Raw genomic sequence first — 22,094 nt, 5'->3', positions numbered from 1 at the left:
AAGAAGGCTTCCTTGAACACGGGTATTATAGAGTATATGGCAGTTGATCCTATTGGAATTGGGACTACATGACTGATGAGCAGGTGCCATATGGAACATGGATGTGCTTACAAAAGGGTGATTTATATCCCTGACAGAATGGGATGGCATAGGGTTTTATTACACAGAGTGGCACATGATTTCATGATATAAATTGTTTATTTTTGTAGTTTATAATTAGTATTTTTAGACCACCGGTAACTGAAACTATGAGAAGCAAAAAGGGACAGAGAGGGTGCCATATAAGCCAATCTTTATTATGACCAGAGCCTGTCTATGAATGGTGCGGTGTCATCCTTACAGCAGTAGTATAAATATAAGCCTCGTTTTTGCAAATACAGCGAAACTCAGAAAAAGGAAGTAACTTGCTTAACCCCACTATTAGAGTTAAGTGTGGTTAAGACAAGGCTGACCTCGAACTCACAGATCCGCCTGCCTCTGCCTCCTGAGTGCTGGGATTAAAGGTGTGCACCACCACCGCCCGGCCTGATTTCCTTTTATTGCTAATATATTTTCCTAAATGTTGGAAAAATTTAGAGAGTGTGTGTATTTAATACTTTGCAGCTAAACTTAACACATTAATCTTTTACAAAAATGTTCTGTAAATTTAAAGAAACCTAAACAGAGGGAGTGGATGATCTCTAATACTAACAATGGGATATAGGTGTCATAATTTGCCTTCATTTATATATCTGAATACTTTTTAAAATGTATACTGTTTCCCTGGGCATAATTTCACAGATTCAACTTTATGAAGATTTTGCTAAGTCTCGTGCCAAGTGTGATGTGGATGAGACTGTGTCTTCAGCTGCACTTTCAGAAGAAACTGAGAAACCAAAGCTTAAAGCTACAGGTCATGTATTCCAGGTAGAGGTTATAAACTACTTTTAAAAATTAAACTGAAGAGATGGCTCAGAGGTTAAGAGTACTGGCTCTTAACTGAGTTTAATCTCCAGCAACCACATGGTGGCTCACAACTATTTGTAATGAGATCTGATGCCCTTTTCTGGTATATGGACATACATGCAAACAGAACACTGTATACATAAATCTCAGAGATTAACCTGCCTCTGCCTCCCAAGTGTTGGAATTCAGGGCGGGTGCCGCTGCCACCACCCAGCTGGGTATCTTTCTAGATTGCTCCCTCCTTTCTGAGAATCTGTTCCTGAGTCTCAAAGTTTGCTGTAGGCTTATCTGACTAGGAGATCCCTGTATCCTTCTCCTGTACACTGAATTACTATGCTCACTGGGCTTTAAAGTTTACTTATTTGTTTGTGTTTTAATGTGGGTTCCGGGGATCTGAAGTCTGGTCCTCACGCATGTGGTGTGGCAAAATGGTTTGTGGGCTGAACCGACTTGCCCAGCTCTGAACTGGTTCTTGGACACTGACTGGGCATTTTCTAGACAAATGGAATAGCAAAGAGAGGATACAAAAATACAAACAATTATGGTATGAAAAAGATGGAGTTATGTAAGTTGTTGTTGTTTTTCATCTTTTAAAGGCATTACAATATTTACGTAAACTGTGCAACCATCCAGCATTGGTCTTAACCCCTCAGCATCCAGAATTCAAGAGCACTACTGAAAAACTGACTGTTCAGAATTCTTCACTTCATGATATTCAGCATGCCCCTAAACTCTCCGCTTTGAAACAGGTATGTCTATTCACAATAAAATAATAAATAAGTTATGATAGTAGAAAAATTTGCTATTTTCAAAGATTATTGATATACTTACCATTTACTGTATTTTAAAATTTGGCTTACTATTTTTTTTTTTTACCCTCCCCGCCCCCCGGAACTCATAGAGATCCGCCTGCCTCTGCCTCCAGAGTGTTGGGATTAAAGGCGTGTGCCACCACTGCCTGGCATTTTGTAATATTTTTTTTCACATATAGTTAAATAGAGTACAGTAAAATTCAAGCATAGCTAGTTTTTTTTTATATAGCTTTAAAAGAAATCACATGTCACTTTAACTGCAGTTCTGACATTACAGTGTTCTACAGCAGTCACTACCATCCAGCACGCGAGTTCTCTATAACCCAAAACCATTGCCTACCCAGCAGTCCCCATCTTCCCTTTTCAATCCTTAACCTTTTCCTAGGATGACCTCTTGAACTATTTCATGTACATGGAATCCTACAGTGTGTGTTTTTAACAGGCTTTATGTAGTCCTTGGCTGGTCTGGAATTTACTATTGTCGACCAGGCTGACCTCAAACTCACAGATCTGCCTACCTCTCTGAGTACTGAGATTAAAGGCATATGTTACCGTATAGGACCCCTTTTTATATTATTTGTCTTTTCATTTAAAGAAGTTACTTTATAGCTTTTGTTTGGGACATCATTGTCACTGCCTTGAATGAACATTTACTAAAGGTCTAGTGGTTATGGGAGTCCATAGGGGAAACAGGCTGAGTGCTTGGTAGTTTCAGCCCAACTTCTAACGGGCAAATAGGTGACAAATAAATTTAACCTTTTCTTTCCATAGAAATAGTTGCAGGAGAAAGTAGTTGTGGTAGCAAATATTTGTTGTCTACTTCCAAATAACTGTGAAATGTTTTCTTCCCCCAGTTGCTGTTGGATTGTGGTTTGGGAAACGGCAGCACTTCAGACAGTGGCACGGAGTCTGTGGTGGCCCAACACAGAATACTGATCTTCTGTCAGCTAAAAAGCATGCTTGATATAGTTGAGCATGACCTGCTGAAGCCTCACCTACCCTCTGTCACTTATTTGAGACTAGATGGCAGCATACCTCCTGGACAGAGGCATTCCATTGTTTCCCGGTAAGTAGCTCCCCAGCTGTTAATAGAAGACAAGATTAATGTATTTGTTATTACTTATGTAGGTGTTTGCTTCAAGAAATGTTTTCATTGGGTAATACCTGTGTGTCTGTTACTGGGTAACCCAGTCCAAATAAATCTCCTGTGGATACAGAACTATGGAAGGCCTGTGATGACGCAAGTGATCACACCAGGAAGCACCTGCAAGAGCAGAGTGGAGATCTGCGATAACGAGTTTTTTCCTCCCGGTTTTTAGGGTTTAGGGTGGAAGCAAGCAAACAGATAGCTTTGCTGAGATCCCTGTCCTAGCTATTGTTTCTCTGCTCAAAACAAAATATGTGTTCTACAAACTCTGCCTAAAATACATCCTTGGAGTCAAGATTCTGGCAAACGAGATTCCTATTTGGGATTCAGTTCCAAACCTCAAATGTTCTTCTGTTGTATTTTAGACAGGGTCTTGTCAAATCCAGAGCTCATCGGTAAGACTAGTCTTGGTAGCCAAATTACTCCAGGGACTCCCATCTCAACCTTCCAAGGCTGGAATTAAAGGCATTCTGCATGTCCATGTGGCATTTATGTAGGCTCTAGGGATCTGAACTCTGTGCTCTTGTGTGTGTGCTTTATCCACTGAGCCATCACCCCAGTGTCTTGTTATTTGTCTTAATGACTGACTGTACTGAGAATCCATGTAGTTTTAATTTTGATTTCCTTGACAGCTAGTGATGATACATGTCTGTCTTGTTTTGTTCCATATATTTAATAACCCATTCTGTTGGCATCTTCAAGAATTGTGTGTTCATTTCATTAGCCCATTTATTGATTGGGTTGTTTGATTTCTTGGTGTTTAGTTTGTGTTCATTGTATATTGTACATATTAATCTTCTATAAAGATGAATGAAATGAATGTAATTTATGCCCTGGCAATGCTGAAGCATGCATGGGCAGCCCGTATTTGGTGGTTCTGTTGAACTTGTCCATATTGGACTGACCAAAGACTTTTTCCCCATTCTGCAAGCTGTCTTCATTTGATTGTGTTCCTTTGCTGTAGATTTTTAATTACGTGTGATCCTATTTGTCAGTTCTTGGCTTTACTTTATGATTGGAACCCATATTTAGGAATTCCTTTACTATGACTATATCCTAAGTAGTTTGCCTATTTTTGCTTCTTACAGTTGGAAAATTTCAGCTGGGCGGTGGTGGCGCACGCCTTTAATCTCAGCACTCGGGAGGCAGAGGCAGGCGGATCTCTGTGAGTTCGAGGCCAGTCTGGTCTACAAAGGGAGTTCCAGGACAGGCTCCAAAGCTACAGAGAAACCCTGTCTCGAAAAAACCAAAAAAAAAGAAAGAAAGAAAATTTCAGTTCTTATGTTATAGTTTCTGATCTCTTAGAATTGATTCTTGTACAGGGTGACAGGGATCTAGATGTGGGTGGAGATTGTTTTCACAGTTCTGTCAGTTGAAAAAGGACTGTCTTTACTCAAGTGTATTTTGGCATTTTGTTGACATTATGGTTGCTGTGGCTACATGAGTTTGCATCTAGATCCTTTGTTTTATTGCATTATTTGTGGTGTCTATGCCCTTGAAATACGCTTTTACTGTGGAGATGTAATTGAAATCAGCTATGATGACACCTCCCATTGTTCTTGTTTTGCTCAGGATGGCACTGGCTTATCCAAGGTCTTCTGTACTCAATATGAATAGGATTTTCTTCTTTTCTATTTTTTTGTGAAGAGTTGTTGAAATCAATTTGTTTTGATGTTTGAGACAGGGTTTACTTTGTAGTCCTGGCTCTCATAGAACTCACCCTGTAAACCAGACTGGCTTCAAACTCAGAGATCCACCTGTCTCTGCCTTCTGAGTGCTGGGATTATAGACATGTGCCACCATTCCCAGCTTGTTGAAATATTTTATTAATTCTTTGAGAATTTCATAATTTTATTTTTATCATATTCGCCCTTTCCCCACGTCCTCCCAGATCTACTCTCCTGTTCCATTCCCTCCTGACTTTGTATCATTATTTTATTAATCCTATTAGTGCCATCTATATACTCCAGCACAGTTGTCAAAGGTTGGATGAGGTTTGCCTTGAATCTGTAGATTGCTTTTGGTAGTTCAGCCCTTCTCACAGTATTCTAAACTGGGCATAGAGATCTTTCATCTTCAAGTGTCTTTTTCAATTTCTTTTTCTCAGTTTTTAAAATTTTTCATTGTTGGCTTGACATGGTGGCACAAATCTTTAATCCTAGTACTTGGGGGGGGGAGAAGCAAATATATCTCTGAGTTCAAGGACAGTCTGATCTATGTATCAAGTTCTAGGACAGACAGACAAATACATAGTGTTTATTACTGGTATATAGGAAAGATACTGATTTGAATGGTAGATTTTGAATTGGTACTTTGCTAAAAGTTTACTTAATCTGGGTTTTCTGATGGAATCTTTAGAGCTCTCTCTCTTTCCCTCTCCCTCTCTTCCCCTCCCACTCTGTGTGTGTGCGCATGCACGCGTGTGCACGTGCTTGTTGCTGTAGGAACATTATGGAAGCTAGAAGTTGATATTGGAATTTTCTTCCTTCTTTTTTATTTTACTCTGAGAGATAGTCTCACTGAACCTGCAACTCACTGTTGAGGCTAGACGAGCTGGCCAGCTGCCAGGACTAATTTATCTTTGACATGCCTATCTTTTATGTGGGTGCTGAAGATTTGAATTCAGGTCCACAACAAGCACTTTAACTACTAAGCCAAAAACCTTGCCTGACTTTTTTCCTGTTTGCATCCCCCTTTTCCCTCTTGTCTTACTGCTTTTTCGGTATTGATTAGAGAGAATTTGGACCCTTTTCTTATTCTAGGTTTTAGAAGAAATGCTCTCTGTTCTCTCCCATTTAGTATAATGCCTGTCATATACAGCCTTTGTTACGTTGAGATGTGTTTCTTTTATTCCTAATTTCTTCTGGCTTTTGTCATGAAGGAATTGAGGATTTTTTTTTTTTGAGTCCCTCTTCATCTGTTGGTATAATTATGTGATTTCTATCCTTGAGTCTGTTTATGTGATAAACTATATCCATTGTTTTACATGTTAAGCCAACCCCTGGAATGAAGCCATCTTTTTGATGTGTTTTGAATTTGAATTGCAAGTATTTAGTTGGGAATTTTTGCATGTTATGTTCATCATGGAGAGTATAATTTTCTTTTTTTGATTATTAACTTTTGATATCAGAAGAATACTGGCTTTATAAAAGGCTGGTAGTACTGGGCTGTGGTACACACCTTTCTTTAATCCCAGTACTTCTTGGGAGGCAGAGGCAGGCGGATCTCTGTGAGTTCAAGGACACATAGGGCTGTTTGTGCAGAGAAACCCTGTCTCAAAAAATAAACAAACAGAAAAAAACATGTTGGGTAGCAATTATTTGCTTTCTGTTTTAAATTAGCTTGATGAATGTTGGCAATTGGTTCTTATTTGACTGTCTAGTAGAGTTCAGCTTTTTTAGTTGGAATATTTTTTATTACTTATATATTTATGTTGTTTATAGCCACTTAGTTGATTTCAGTGGGTTTGTCTAGAAACATATCATTTCTTTTAATTTCTCAAATTATTAGAATATAGATTTTAAGGTGTATCCTAATCTAAATTTTGTTGTTATCCATGTCTTTTTTTAAGCTCTGATTTGGTTAATTTCATGTTTTGATAGCTTGACTGTTGACCTTGTACCTCTTCAGAGAACCGTCTTTTTTCACTGATTTTTGTTGTTTTAGTTTTCTTTTTTAACCTTGAAGGTGAGAGGACAACTGGAGTCAGTCTATCCTTCTGCCATGCCTGTGCTTGCTGAGCCGTCTCGCTTGCTCTGGAGTTTACTCCACGCTCTTCCCTCTCAGCACTGCTCTCATTGTGCCTCAGAGGTTCCTATGTCATTGGACTCCAGACATTTACAGTTTCCTCTCTTATTTCTTGTTCATGTGTGTCTGTTTTTCCTCCTGGGTTGGCTGGCTGTTGGTGATAGTTGGCATTAACGTCGCTCACTGTTGCTGTGTGGAGGCTGACCTGTCTTCCTCCAGTAGTGCTTGTTTATGGAATTAGGTGCCTGTGTACCATGGTGTTTCTTCCTTGCAGTTTTGATGCTTTCCTTCTTGTTTGGCATTCTAACTGCCTCCTGGATCTGGGTGTTCATTTCTTTTCCTAGATTTGAGGAGCTTTCCACCATGATTTTCCTGAGAGTATTAACTTGATGCTGTAGTAAATCTGGTCTTTAGTGGTGTTTGTAGACTTCATGTTCCGTTCACACCCTGATTATCTTTCTCGGGGTCTGGATTTTTCTTCTCTCCTGTCCTTGATATTATGACTTTAGCTTCCTCCGTTCTATGAGGCCTTTTACTGAGTTTTTCATTTGACTTACCTTTTCATTTCTGAATATTCAATTTGGGACTGATGAGATGGCTCAGCTGGTAAAAGCACTCACTCTACAAACCTGGTGACCTAATTTCAATCCTTGGAACCTACTTTTTTAGTGTTTCTATTTTCTTAATAAATTCCTGCTTCATATCCTATATTGGCTTCCTCATTTCAATAGTTTCCTTTTTTAATATATTTAGAGGTTCATTTGTATCCTTTTTAATCTCTTTAAATATAGTTGGAAGCCGCTCATTCGTTTCCTGGCCACCCAGACCCAAAAAAAAAAAACACACAGAAACTGCATTAATTAAACCACTTCTTGGCCAATCACTTAGGCGTATTGCTAGCTAGCTCTTATATCATATCTTAAATTATCCCATTTCTATTATTTTTATTTACCACAAGGCTTTTGGTTTACCAGTACTGGCGTGCAGGTTCTTTCTCTGGTGGCTACAGGGCCTCTCTTTTGACTCTGCCTTCTTTTCTCCCAGCACTCAACTTAGTTTTCCCACTTAGCTCTATTCTGCACTGCTATAGGACTGAAGCAGCTTTATTCATTAACAAAACACATTCATGGCATACAGGGGGGAATCCCACATCAATTAAACATTATTAAATTTTTTTTCCCTTTAGTCTTTTGGATTTCTTTTTGTTTTAGAAGGGGAACTTTATGGGCTGGAGAAATGGCTCAGAAGTTAAGAGCACTGGCTGCTGTTCCAGAGGACCTGGGTTCGATTCCCAGCATCCACATGGCTATTCACTACTGTCTGTAACCCTCACACCAATGAACATAAAATAAAGTTAAATAAATTATTTAAAAAAAATAAGGGAAACTTTCCTAGTACATGGGCTATGCCACTGAGTAAAACATCCAAGAGAAAAAATAATTCTAAAACAGGAATTGTATTTTTAGCCTGATTCATCTTTATTATTTATTTATTTATTATTTTTCAAGATAGGGTTTCTCTATGTAGCTTTGGATCCAGTCCTAGAATTTGCTCTGTAGACCAGGTTGAAAATGAAATCACAGAGATTCTCCTGCCTTTGCCTCCCAAGTGCTGGGACTAAAGGTGTGAGCCACCACCACCCAGCTAAGTCTTGGATTTCATCTGATTCGTTCTCGTTGGTATCTTGAATTTTTTCGTTATTCTTGATTTTCTTTGGTTAGGACTTGCACATCTAGGGTTTTTTCATCGGTTGGTCCCCACCCCCCCGACCCCGACCCCGAACATGTGTTCTTTCTGCTCAAGTATTGCAATGTTCCGCTTGGACTGGCTGACATGGGGCTGAGAGTATTAACTGCAGAAGCAACCATGGCTACTTGCTAGTCATTTAAAAACAATCATCGTTTTTAACTTAGGAAACTGTTGAGGCATAACAAAGAACAGTAGTACAGTGATGTTTAGTTGCTAACATTTGAAAGGGAAGTAGGCTACCTTGTCATAGGGGTTAGTATTGATCAGCTGGGGAAAATCAGGGAAAGGTAGATAGAAGGGGGTTTGGAACATTAGGATCTATGAAGCATAGTAGGTTAGTAAAGAAGTAGGAGGAGGAGGTAGTAGTCAAGTGGTTAAGAGTCCTTCCTGCTCTTTTAGAAGACTCGGGTTCTATTCCAGGCACCCACATGGTGGCTCACAACTGCTCACAATTCCAGTTCCAAGGGGAATCCAGTACTGTCTTCTGGCTTCCTGGTGTACTAGGCATGCATGCAGGCCCAACACTCACATGAAAACAGACAGTTTAGAGGGAACAAGAGGGGTATAAGGAAGGAATGAAAGGGAGCACTGTGAGGAAAATAGGATGCACAGAGAGGGTGTGAAGAGACATGCAGTATGAACATAAGACCTAACTGAGCATCAAAAGAAAAGTAAGAACATTTAGAGATATTTACGTAAAGTTTTGGTTTGTTGGGCCAGGTAAACTAGATTTTAAAATATGTAGCAAAATCAAATTAGGCATGCCTAAAATTCCTGTGCTTGGAACGTGAGTCAGGAGTTCAAGGCAGTCTTTGAGAACAGCCTGGGATACAGGAGAAACCTGGATGGAAGGAGGGATGGGAGTGGGGGAATGTATCAGTCAACATTCTTTCTTCCTTAGTAGAAGGGTTTTGAATTCCTCTTCTCCCTGTTCTTTGTAGCAGATGATGATGGGGGAGGTGCCGTTGGTGTTAAGTCAGAATTGTGTGAGTGTCTGTGAGGATTCAGAACAAGTGAGTTTTGGGGTTGCGTTTTGCTTAATGGCCAGTTGCTGTTAGCCGCCTCTTCCTTGGTCTTTCCCCAGACCTCAGCATGGAGTGTGGAAATTTCCCCATTATGTTCCATATGTTCTGGAGATAAATCCAAGGTACAGAAAGTGCCCGTGGCTTTGCTATTTATTTATCCTTTTGGCAAGGGTCCTGGCTGCCTCCGTCAGCATCTGCTTCTATAGTCTCTGGCCAGTTCTTTTCTCATCAGGTGATGTCAGAGTGTCCTCATTTCATGCAGAGGCCTAGAGACTCTCAGCTTCAGCTTCCTGCTGGCTATTGTTGGAGCCGCGCCCCACAAAGGTCATGCTCACCTCAGTCCAAGCACAGGGCATGAGGCTGCTCCACCCAGCGTGCTCTTAAGATAAGCGCTCACCTGGCTTATTTAGTCCCTTTGTTTTCAGTTACTGCGTTTTGTAGGAGAGGATGATTGTCTCTTTGTTTACTTATTTATTGGTTTTTTGACTCAGGGTTTCTCTGTCGTTTGGGAGCCTGTCCTGGAACTTGCTTTGTAAACCAGACCTGGCCTTGAACTCAGATCCCCGTCTCTGCCTCTGCTTTAATCCCTGTGCTGCCGCCACCCAACGAAGGGTATTTATTGTTTGTTTCTTCACAGTGGGCCACACTGAAGGAGCTTCTAATTTGCCATCTTACCCAGAAGTGTGGCTGCTACTTTTGTTAGTAATAATTGTCCTTTTTCCTAGAGACTACTAGATGTCCCTATGGATATCTTGTAGAGTACAGCTGTCCTGGATGGTGGCTCTCCCTCCCTGGACGATGCAGAGTGCTCCTACTCATCTGCCTCCACACTTTTTTATAACCTGCTCTGTGTCTGATATAAAGTACAATCTTTTTAGCCTTATTTCTGTTTATGAAATTTCTGATAAGCTTTAGAATGAATTCTTTCTACTTCAGATTGGCATTCATGCATGCATATATGTGTGCATATATATATATATATATATATATATATATATATATGTTGTTATATTAAAATATGTAATAGTTCAAGAATACAGTTGATGTTGGAGAAGTCGGGGCAGGAGCTTGAGGTAGTTGGTCACATTGCATCTGTAGTCAGGAAGCAGAGAACGATGAGTGCAGGATCATCTGCCTGATTCCCTTTTCCTTTAGTCCAGTGAGCCTCCCTGTGGGACGGACCACCCACATTTTGGGCTGTTATTCCCACCTCTATTCACCTAACCTAGAAACTCACAAAGCTATAGACTACAAATCTCATCACACTGACAGTGAGTTTAACCATTAGAGTATATTCGAAGGCTATTTTGTCTTGGTGGAAAACTAATATCTATACCATGGCTGTGCTGGTCATTTGGAAAAAGAAATCTCCTCTGAGAAAATGCCCCTACCAGATTGGCCCTGAGCTAGCCTGTAGTTCATTTTCTTCATTGATATGCGAGTGACCAGCTTGCTGTGGGCTGTTAGACCTGGCTGCTGTAAGAAAAGAAGGCTGAGAAAGCCCAGTAGTGGTAAGCAGAACTCCTCCATGGCCTTGAGTTCCTGCGCTGACTTCTTTGAGAGGTATAAGATGGAGTAAAACCCTTCTCCCCAAGTTGCTTTTGATCATGTGTTTTATCACAGCAGTAGAAGCCGTAACTAAGACAGAAGGGTTTCTAAAACAGTAGTTTTATTAAAGGGTCCTGAGTGAGAACTGTACTAACTCTACTTTTTGTTACTTACGTTTGTAGGTTTAACAATGACCCATCCATTGATGTTCTTTTACTTACAACTCATGTTGGTGGCCTAGGGCTTAACCTGACTGGTGCTGACACTGTGGTGTTTGTGGAACACGACTGGAACCCTATGCGAGATCTACAGGCCATGGACCGGGCCCATCGCATTGGGCAGGTAAGTCACCCAACACTCCACTAAAAGCTAGGCAGATACTAGGAAGACTGGATTCAAATTCTTTCTAGGATGTTATGAAGTGCTGTGACTTTGGGCATGTCATTCTCATCTTCTGTGGTATCATTTCCACTACCACTTTCTGAGCTTGGCTGAGAAAGCCTGGGTCACTGTCATCCTGAAAACAGTTTTAGGTCGTGGGACCAGACAAGACCCCAGTCACAGTTAGTCTAATAAAAAGGGCTGGCCTGACGAACCTGGGTTTATCAGTTTTCATTACAGTTAATTGTTTTTCTTATTCAGAAACGTGTGGTTAATGTCTATCGACTAATAACCAGAGGAACACTAGAAGAGAAGATAATGGGCTTGCAGAAATTCAAGATGAACATAGCAAATACCGTTATTAGCCAAGAGAATTCTAGTTTACAGAGCATGGGGACGGATCAGCTTCTTGACTTGTTTACTCTGGATAAGGTAAGGAGCTCACTTAGCTTGTTCAGTCCTGGTGGTTGTCTGCGAGGTGCAAGCGCTCTGAAGCTCGCCAGCTGCTAAGCTGCAGCCTTCTGAGGTTGGGAGTAAAGCACTGAGAACAGTAATGTGTCCGCTCTAAGACAGTGTTTGTGTATATGTGCACAGGGCCTTTGGAGGCCTGAAGAGGGCGTTGAGCCTCTGGAACTGGAGTTACAATGGTCATTGTAGACACCTGAGCCCTCCATGAGAGCGTAACGCCTTTTGTTGTTGTTATGTTTTGAGATAGAGTTTCTCTGTGTAACAGTCCTAACAGTCCTAGCTGTCCTGGAATTAACTCTGTAGACCAAGAGGGCCTCAAACTCACAGAGATCCGCCTGCCTCTGCCTCCCAAGTGCTGGGATTAAAGGCGTGCGCCACCACTGCCTGGCTGCTTTATACCCCTTAACTAGACTAGTGTCAGCTCTCCAGGCTCTAACACTTTTTTTTTAAGTACATTTACTTCTGTGTAAGTGGGGCAGTTGTCACACATACACAGCACACTTGGTCAGAGCAACTTCCTGGAGTTGGCTCTCCTTCCACCCCCTGGCTTCTGGGGACATGGCTCAGACTGTCAGGCTTGGTGGCAGTACCTCTGGCTACTGAGCCATTCTGTGAGCCGGTAGATAACTTTGGGCCACACTAGATGTTTGAAGTCTCGGTCTTTGTATTGTCGCCATTATCTTGTCTCAAGGTTTCTTTCCTTTGTGTTTTCCTTCTCAGGGCTCTTGTAATCTCTGGAGTCTGTGGAACTCGGGGGTGTGTGTTTCTGGGCCAGATCCTACTGATTGGCAACTTTAGGCAAATTAACTTCGGAGCAGCTATACCTATTACATGGTGTTAAGATAAAGTGAAATTATACCACACACAAAAAACAATACAGGCATTAAGAGCAGACTGCCAATAGATAGTAATGTTACTATTGTGGGGATTAAACTATTAACATATTAGATAACAACATAACATAAAGATGTGCCGAGGCTGAGGCCTTTAATCCCAGCACTCACTCTGGAAGCTGAGACAGCCTGGGCCAAACAGTAAGACCTTCCCTCCCTCCCTTCCTCCCTCCTTCCCTCCCTCCTTCCCTCCCTCCCTCCTTTATTGATTGATTCATGAGACAAGGTCTTACGTGTCTCAGACTAGCCGCGAATTTAGAGTATAGCAGAAGATGACCTTGATCTCCCTATTGTCCTGAGTGCTGGGATTACAGGTGTGCTCTGCTGTGCCCCACTGTGCCTGGTTTTGTGCTGTGCTGGATAGGGTTCGACACAAACAGAGCTTGGAGTGTGGAGCCCCTGAGCCTCTCTGGTTTCTTTTTCTATTGCTGGAGAGTGAAGTCGGGGTCTGGTACACAGTAGGCACCCATTCTACCTCTGAGCTACAGCCTTTGACATCTTCTGTCTCTTCTTAAATTTTATTTTGAGACAGGATTTCTCTGCATAACTCTGACTTTCCTGAAACTCACTCTGTAGACCAGGTTAGCTTTGAACTCACAGACAGCCACCTGCGTCTGCCTCTAAAGTGCTGGGATTAAAGACACATGCTGCCGCCACCACCCAGTTTATTTTCTTTTTTGTCTGTCTGTCTCTCTGACTATCTGGTTGAGGGTTTTTTTTGTTGTTTGTTTGTTTTCGAGACAGGGTTTCTCTGTAGGTTTGGTTTCTGTCCTGAAACTAGCTGTTGGAGATCGGGCTGGCCTTGAACTCACAGAGATCCACCTGCCTCTGCCTCCTGAGTGCTGGGATTAAAGGTGTGTGCCACCACCGCTCGGCTCTCTCTTTTTTTAGAAAAGATATTTCTGAAGTCAATAACCTCATTTTAAGCCAGGCATTAGTGGCACATACTTAAAGGCAGGGGGAACTCTGAGTTCAAGGCCAGACTGGTCTATATAGTAAGTTCCAGGACAGCCAGGACTGTATAATGAGATCCAGTCTCAAATAAAAACTCATTTTTATCTGCAAATGTTTCATTAGGATGGCAAAGCAGAAAAGGCTGACAGCTCTACTTCTGGGAAAGCGAGCATGAAATCAGTTCTGGAAAACCTGAGTGACCTCTGGGATGCCGAGCAGTACGATTCCGAGTACAACCTGGAGACTTTCATGCGCTCTCTCGAGTAACTACTGCACACTGATGCGGCTGCTGCTAGTTCAGTTACATTCTGCTGATATTCAGCAATTCCTAAGTCTGTGGTGAACTTTAACTGAATGTATAAATAGATCTGAAGAATATTCAGCATAGTGCTGGCTCTTGTTTCACCGGGGAACAAGTTATTCTCAAATATTTGCACTGTATTAAATTTAAATGTTAATGTGAAAAGGTTTAAATTTTACATGCTGAATAGCTGCAGAGGGAGGAAGCGCCAGGTTTCCATGTGCTACCATGAGGTGCTCCTGCCGGGACAGCCTCCTCTACAGTCACTTTGTCCACGAGGTCACCAGGGCCGTGGTGTCCGCGTGCATTTGTTTCTTTAAAATAGTACTTGTTTTTATAATTGATTACAAATAGGGCTTCTTTTGTATAAAAGCCTTAATGAGCCATACTTTTCAGAATTTCAGAATGACTTTAATATTAGTCACCCCTAGAACATGAAAATGGTAAACAATGAATTGAACCAGGCCCTGTGGCAACCTTTGTATATTTAATGCAGATGCATATAGTGTTTTTCAAATCTTTATTAACATCATTTTGTTCACTTTTAAAGTATAATGACTATTCTAAATGCAGGTACTGGTGTATTTAAGGCTATAATAACATCCTATTAGAGGGTGGGTTTTGTTTAATTTATCTAATGGCTAGGATATAGCCAAATTCAAAGAATATATGTACTTGGTAGGTTTCAATCATATATATATATAAAATATATATATATATTTTGTAACTATGAACACAGTTTTCCAGACATAAATTTTACACTGCTTACAATTCCAATCCCTGTGGTGAAGGCTGTTTACTGTAGTAGAGCATGGCTGGCAGACAGGGAGGAACTGCTCTTCATACACAGCATACAAGGATACGCGTGTCTATATGCACAGTGTCCATCCCACACCCAGTGTGTCTGGTTTGGGCACTAAAATCATGTAGTTATACCAGACAGCAATAATAATTGAGCACGGAGCTATTGAACTAGTAGTGCAAGAAGAGCTCAGTGGTGAGGGTGGGTAGCTGTACACAGATATGCATGTATGTGTATGTATATAATTTTATAAATTCCCACATAAGTTAATACATGCCTATGTATACACACGTGTGGATTATATTTGTATATATATGTACAGGTAATAACATCTTCAAGGTTTGTGTCTGGTCCTGTACCTAGGCATCAACTTAAAACCATCAGACCTCAATTGTACAATAACAAGGGTTTTGTTTAAAATAATTAAAATTCTACAGCACTTGGATATGAAGTTTGTCACACTTGAGTAGCCTTGACAACCATGCTGTAATACTGAACCTAGCATTCCACAAGAGAATAAATAGCAAATTGTAAAGCCTGTGCAATTGTGTGTTGTTTACAGTGGAGACTAAACCAGCCCAGGTACGCAGGGTTTTGAAAGGCTACTCTTTTCATATCTGTGGTTTATATTCAAATGTAGTAGACCAAAAGGAAAACTCAGGATTTCTTGTAGATTATCCATTGTACTTGAGTGTTTTTGTATTTGCTGTTTGCATATCTTCTAAAAGCAAGGGACAGTTTTATCACTGAAGAAATACTAAAAGAACAGAAGATTTCATACCAACATATTAATTTTTTTATCATAACCTAGGAATGGATATCTAGGCAACTGAAAGTTTGTGGGTTTAATCAGGAATTACATGTGTATACTGGCAAACTTTCTCAAAGGGTGAAAAAGTTACTCTGTTCTTCCTGTGAGAACAGTATTACGTTTAAAACCCTTTATTGTAAGATGTGGAATCACACACCCTAGTTTCCCAGACAGACAAACAGGCGGCCCAGAACGGCGTCCTGCTCCTGAGGCGGCCGGACTGGCGCAGCCGCAGCGCTGCGGGTGTCAGACAGAGGTGAGGTCAGAGGTGAGGTCCGAGAGACAAACAAGGTGTGGTGTTGTTGCTGAACTGGGCTTTGAACACAGTGGAATCTATCTTATTGTTACTTTTTGAAATTTTTAAATAGTTAAAATTAATTACATTAAAATTAATTACATTTGAAGTCAGTCATACACTTTCTTGTAGGAAAGTTTTTAAAATTCTGGGTTCTGGGTGTCCACCATTTATTCATACTCAACAGATCCTAGTCTTTGAGCAGAGCAGGTTACTTGATGGTCACTAGGAGAGATGTCTCCAGTGCCAGGAGAAGAGCCTTGGTCAAATGTATATCTTCCAGGGGAGCTTTGAAGGTGTGGCAATGAGGACCAACCCTTTGTTTGTATATGGTGTGGGAACCAAGCTGGAGAATTGGAACTGTAAGAACATACTAAGAGTTGGGTGTGGTGGTGCACGCCTTTAGTCCCAGCACCCAGGGACTTTAGATCCACCACCCAGGCTGGTGGATCTCTGAGTTCAAGGTCAGCCAGGGCTATACAGAGAAACTGTCTCAAAAACTCTAGGGAGGAGAGACTTTAAACAATCACACAGAAACTATATTATTTAAATCACTGCTTGGCCCATTAGCTCTAGCTTCTTGGCTAACTCCTACATCTTAATTTAACCCATTTCTTTTAATCTGTATATCCCCACAAGGTTGTGGCTTACCAGGAAAGTTTCAGCACGTCTCTCTCAGGCGGTGAATCCATGGCATCTCCTGACTCCGCCCTTCTTTCTCCAGCGTTCAGTCCAGTCCTCGCCACCTGCCTAAGTTCTGCCCTATCAACAGGCAGTTTCTTTATTCATTAATGGTAATCACAGCACACAGAGGGGAGTCCCACATCAAAAAACAAAACAAAACAAAAAAACCCAAAAGCAGTGCAATAACGTTGGCGGGAAAGAACAAACGCTGTTATGTGCCTGTGTTGAGCATTGACCATCAGTCCAGCTTTGTACCTTCTTCAGACCTCAGCTTCTAGGACACACCGGCACGGGGGAGTAAATGACATTAATTGCAGGGACGTCTGTTACCAAGTGTCAGAAAATTCAGTGTGGATTAATACAATAAAAACTTGAGTTTTGATACCAGTCATTTGAAAATGTTTGCTTGCCAACCTAAAACAATAGTCTCTAAGAGATGCAGCTGGCCTTGCAGGCTGGCAAGGGCTCAGCGGGCAGCAGCACTTGCCACAAGCCTCACAACCCTTGCTCGCCTCTACAGTCCAGCAAGTGCTGTCTGCTACAAACCCTTCCCGTACCTTCAACTCAGGCTCCCAGGGCAGCCAACGCTGCATCTCACCATCTTGCCTCTTGGGATTCCAGCTGACCTAGCCACTGACCAGAGCCTCCCGTGCCTTCTGTGACATTCCTATCTCATCGGAACTCATCATGACCTGTCACGGCTCTGGCCCACCTCTGGCCACATCTCTGTCCGCGTTTCTCTGTTCATCTCACACACAACCGGGTGCTGCATTCGGTGCCGATGTACACCTTTAATCCCAGGGGAAAGAAAACACACCAAATGGCTGTTTTATGTTCTTACGCTGTGGGGTGAACATCAAGTGAGAAAGGGAGGAGACAAAGCTCTGGAGAGGGGTGAAGGTGGGAAACGGCTGTTTATTCATACTAATTTCAGACACCTGATCAAAGACACCTCTCAAAGACGGTCTATTTAAGGTAAGGGATGCACGGTCACCTGCAGAGATGCTGTGATGGATTAGGAGAAAGCCAGTGACCAGCAAGTCATTCACGGGTCTCACTAGGGATTGTAAAAGACCTGAAGGCCCCACAAGCCAGGCAAAGCTAGAACATGCCTGTGGTATGCGGAGTTGTCTGAATGGCTCTGATTTAAAATACAGGCAACAGTCCTGTGACATTCACGACTCCTGATGCCATGTACTGTTCCAGTGGGAGAAGCATAGAGATGAGGAAGGAGAGAAAAGCCAAACTTTGCATGGCTTCATTAATGCAGCAAAACCCTTACAGAAAGGGGAAAATAAACTGTACCCCCCCCCCCCATGTCACAGTTGACTTCCTATTGCCTGTAAGATGTAGCACCATGATTTATCCGTATTATCCGTACTGTTTGAACTGGCCTTTTGGAGCCCCATTCTCTTTGGGGGATACTTTGCTCAGCCTAGATATAGTGGGGAGGGCTTTGTTCCTGCCTCGAAGTGAAGTGCCTGACTTTGTTGACTCCCCTTGGGAAGCCTTGACCTCTCAGAGGTCAGGGGGAGGGTGAGAAGGAAAGGTTGAGGGAATGGGAACTGGATTTGGTATGTAAAATGAGAAAAGATTGTTTCTTTAGAAAATAAACAGGAGGGCTGGAGAGATGGCTCAGAGGTTAAGAGCACTGACTGCTCTTCCAGAGGTCCTGAGTTCAATTCCCAGCAACCACATGATGGCTTACAGCCATCTGTAATGAGGTCTGGCGCCCGCTCTGGGTGTGTGGGAAGCAGAATGTTGTACACATAATAAATAAATTAAAAAAAAGTTAAAAAGGAAAGAAACAGAAGTGGTTAAGAGCACTGGCTGCTCTTCCTGAGGTCCCTCGTTCAATCCCCAGTAACCACATGGTGACTCACATCTGTAATGGGATCTGTTGCCCTCTTCTGGCCCGCAGGCATACGTGCAGGCAGAATATGTATATATGATAAATAAATAATTTGTTATTTTTTTTTTTTTGGTTTTTTCGAGACAGGGTTTCTCTGTGGTTTTGGAGCCTGTCCTGGACCTAGCTCTTGTAGACCAGGCTGGTCTCGAACTCACAGAGATCCGCCTGCCTCTGCCTCCCGAGTGCTGGGATTAAAGGCGTGTGCCACCATCGCCCGGCTCTCATGTAAGTAATTTTAAAAAATTCCAGGAACGGTTACCCATCCTAGCACTTAGGAAGCAGAGGGGAAGAATTAAAGAGTTCAAGGCCAACTTTTAACTGTGCAGAAAGCTTAGGGCCATCCTGGGCTGAGATCCTTCTCAGCAAACAAAGGCCTTGTAAACAGAGTGTAGATCCCTCAGCCGACAGAAGCACACTAGGCGGTTTAGCAGTTTAATAGGAGATTATGTCGGTGTTCAGAATGTTTTGTTTCTCAGTGCTAGCAATAGGAATTTCATTTCTTAATAGTCCAGATACAACAGCACCAGAGTTCAGGAGACGAGTGCATATTTACAAAGCCTGTGAAGATGTGTGTTGAACATTACAGGACAACAGCAAAGTGACCTCGAGAAATGGAGCTATGCCCCATTTATGGATTAGATACAGAACACGGGGGCCCTGAGTTTAATCCCAGAAAACTCAATATTGCTAGGGTTCCAAACATGTATAGACTCAAATCAGTTCCACACAAAATCTCAGTGAGTTTGGAAAGAGCTGATTCTAAAACTGAGAAAGCAGAGACTTGAAGGGCCTTGATTGCCCTGGAGGAGGAGCTGCAGAGGGGGCCGGAGGACAGGTAGAGATCAAAATAATCCAAAGCAGGAAAGGAGCCTGCTAGAGAGCTGCATGAGCAGCCATGAAGCTTAGTGGAGCTGCAGCAGTCGGGAGAACTGGTGTGAAAACAGAGCAGGGGCGGAGCTGGAGGCCGCCCACAAATCCAAGCGGCTTTACTGCTTGGTTTTTCTGTAACGGAGAAAGGAGTCTCCAAAGTCAGGTCCTCCTACTATAATTCACCCCTGTGTGTTATGATGCTGTGCAAAATTGAGCTCAATTGTGAACATACATCCTAAACTAAAGCATAGACAAAAGCATGGGAGCTAGGCTGTGGCTCGGTTGACAAAAGTCAGCCTACTGTGTGGGAAGCCCTGGCTTTCATCCTCAGCTTGGTGACAAACACCTGCCATTCCAGCACTCAGCAGGGAGCAGCAGGGGGAGCAGGTCATCCTTGGCTTTTTAGTGATTTGGGATCCAGCCTGGGCTACACGAGACCCAGACTCCAAAGAAGAAGAAGAAAAGGTGACCCTGGTTGAACAAAGATTTCTTAGACATGACACCCGTGATAGCCGGACTTGCGCGGCCTTCCACCATAGCCGCCCTGTGCACCCCTTTCCTCGCATCCTTCCTAGTCTTTGCTTTTTGTTAGGATCAACACCATCATCAAAACAGTGCATTTATAAGGTTACAGCTCACCATCACAGGAAGCCAAGGAGGAGCTTGAGGTAGAAACCGCAGAGGATGATACACACCCCTCTTACTAGCTTTCTCCCAGGCTCACATCCAGCTAGTTTTACACACCACACACCGCGCGCGCGCATCATACACCGTACTAGCTTTCTCCAGGCCCATCAGTGTAGAGAGATGACTGCCCACAGTGGGGTGGACCCTCCTACTTCAATTAACAACCAAGAAAATGGCCAGAAGACATACACACAGGCCGGTCTGCCAAAGGCTGTGTTTCAGTTGAGCGCCTTCTTCCCAGGTATGGCAGATTGACACTCGCCAACACAGCTACCTTGGCAATATCCTTTACTAAGCAGTAAACAGACGTCCCAGAAAGTGGGCTGTATTGGCATCTAAAGTTGGGGAGATAAGGCAGATTTGGGGATTGGGCTCTCAACCTGTAAGAGTGAATGTGGTCTCCAGGCAGGCAGTGGCAGAACCAACCGAGGGAGCATCAGGTGTCCACTACAGAGCTGTTTGCCCCACACACTTGACCTCAGAAGTGTTTTGTGTCTCAGTGTGTGGCAGCCTGGACACTGGAGGCTGAGAGGTCAAAGTCAACCTGGCTTACATGGCCAGTACCAGCTCAGCCAGGGTTAAGACCCCATCCTAAAAAACTAAACGACACACATGAAAAACACAAAGAAGGCAAGTGAGTATGCAAAAAGATGATCTACACCGGGCAGTGGTGGCGCACGCCTTCAATCCCAGCACTCGGGAAGCAGAGACAGGTGGATCTCTGTGAGTTTGAGGTCCACAATCTGGTCCACAGGGAGAGTTCCAGGACAGGCTCCAAAGCTACAGAGGAACCCTGTCTCAAAAAAACTAAAAACCAGAATGGATAAAAAAAAAAAAAAAGATGGCCTACATTATGTGGTAGAACATTTCAAATATGAACAAAACTACTAAACACCTTTTAGAACAGCAAAAATCCAACACACATGAGAAACACTGCAGAGGATCTAGCAACCAGACTGCGTTTCAGGGAGTTGGGGAGGATCCTGGAGGGTGGGGTGTAAGAGGCTCTCAGTTTTGAAGATAGTTCGGCAGTTTCTTACAAATCTACCCATTACACCGAGGCTGTGGCTTGGCTCGAACACCCAGGCTTGCTATGAATGCTATTTTAAGTTGAAGGCAATTAATTCAACAGCTGACAAGAACGGCTTTGTGGGGAGCTCTGAGGTTCAGGTCGCCCAAGTGCCTCAGGTTGACTGTACCCAACCCAACTTGTACATTTGCAGCACACAAGACTGCCAATGCACTGATTCGCGGGAGGAGGCGCTTTCCTGCCTGTCTGCAGAGCTGCAGCTGCACGGTACATTAACGTCTGTCTTGTGTTGATCCTTTTGGGTTATTTCACAGATCTCAGTCACCAGCTAACAGGAAAAGTCCCACACAAAACACAGCAGCCCCCAGCAATCCTTCTGGCTTCCATGCTCTACCATCTACTTAGTTCAACTACTCCAGCTCAAAAACGGAGGTGGGGGAAAAGGGGGGTTCGTGTGTGAGTCTTACTGGAAACGTGTCAAGGGTGTGGAGACCTACGCCAGCCATCTTTAAAAGCGGGGTGTTCACTGGTGATGGATGCTTCTGCAGAGCAGGCGCACTAGCCCCCCCTCTTCCCAACAGTTGATCTTATGTTGGGTAGCCATCTGCCCACCCGGCGCTTCAAGTCAAACACAGGGTCAAGCCCAGAAGTTTCTGTTTCAATGACACCTTCGCACACCTCCTCCACCTTCATGTCGCAGGGCAGGACATCAGAACCATTTTCTGAATGGACTAGTATGGGGTCCAAGGCAGATGGCCACACTGAGAAGAAGACTCAATTTGTTCCTTAACGTATAGCTGTTCAGAAAGGAGACTTTAGCGGGGCGGTGGTGGCGCATGCCTTTAATCTCAGCACTTGGGAGGCAGAGGCAGAAGGATCTCTGTGAGTTCGAGGCCAGCCTAGTCTACAAGAGCTAGTTCCAGGACAGGAACCAAAAAGCTACGGAGAAACCCTCTCTCGAAAAAATCCAAAAAAAAAAAAAAAAAAAAGAGAGACTTTAAAGGAGCCCTCCACGGCTCCGTGTATGTGTGTG

The 22,094-nt window shown here is 42.9% G+C and overlaps 1 protein-coding gene across 3 annotated transcripts in view; it reads left to right on the top strand.

The window, feature by feature from the left end:
- Btaf1 (B-TFIID TATA-box binding protein associated factor 1) overlaps positions 1-15,307 on the top strand; it is an 84,131-nt gene extending 68,824 nt beyond the window's left edge. The window contains exons 33-39 of one of the 3 annotated variants that reach the window (XM_041661359.1): positions 781-906; positions 1,542-1,694; positions 2,612-2,823; positions 9,485-9,547; positions 11,156-11,315; positions 11,616-11,786; positions 13,793-15,307. In XM_041661359.1, coding sequence (XP_041517293.1) covers positions 781-906; positions 1,542-1,694; positions 2,612-2,823; positions 9,485-9,547; positions 11,156-11,315; positions 11,616-11,786; positions 13,793-13,936 — 1,029 coding nt within the window. In that variant the 3' untranslated portion in view covers positions 13,937-15,307. Of the gene's footprint in view, positions 1-780; positions 907-1,541; positions 1,695-2,611; positions 2,824-9,484; positions 9,548-11,155; positions 11,316-11,615; positions 11,787-13,792 lie in introns of those variants that run through there. The other 2 variants (XM_041661360.1, XR_005975176.1) reach the window with 2 other exon arrangements.
- The last annotated feature ends 6,787 nt before the right edge of the window (positions 15,308-22,094 follow it).

Source organism: Microtus oregoni, unplaced genomic scaffold (genome assembly GCF_018167655.1).
Source record: "Microtus oregoni isolate MIOR12 unplaced genomic scaffold, Mior012 000012F_ref0000307, whole genome shotgun sequence".
NCBI classification, from domain to species: Eukaryota; Metazoa; Chordata; class Mammalia; order Rodentia; family Cricetidae; genus Microtus; species Microtus oregoni.
The sequence above is the reverse complement of the archived record's forward strand: the minus strand, read 5'-3'. Positions and strand labels throughout refer to the sequence as shown.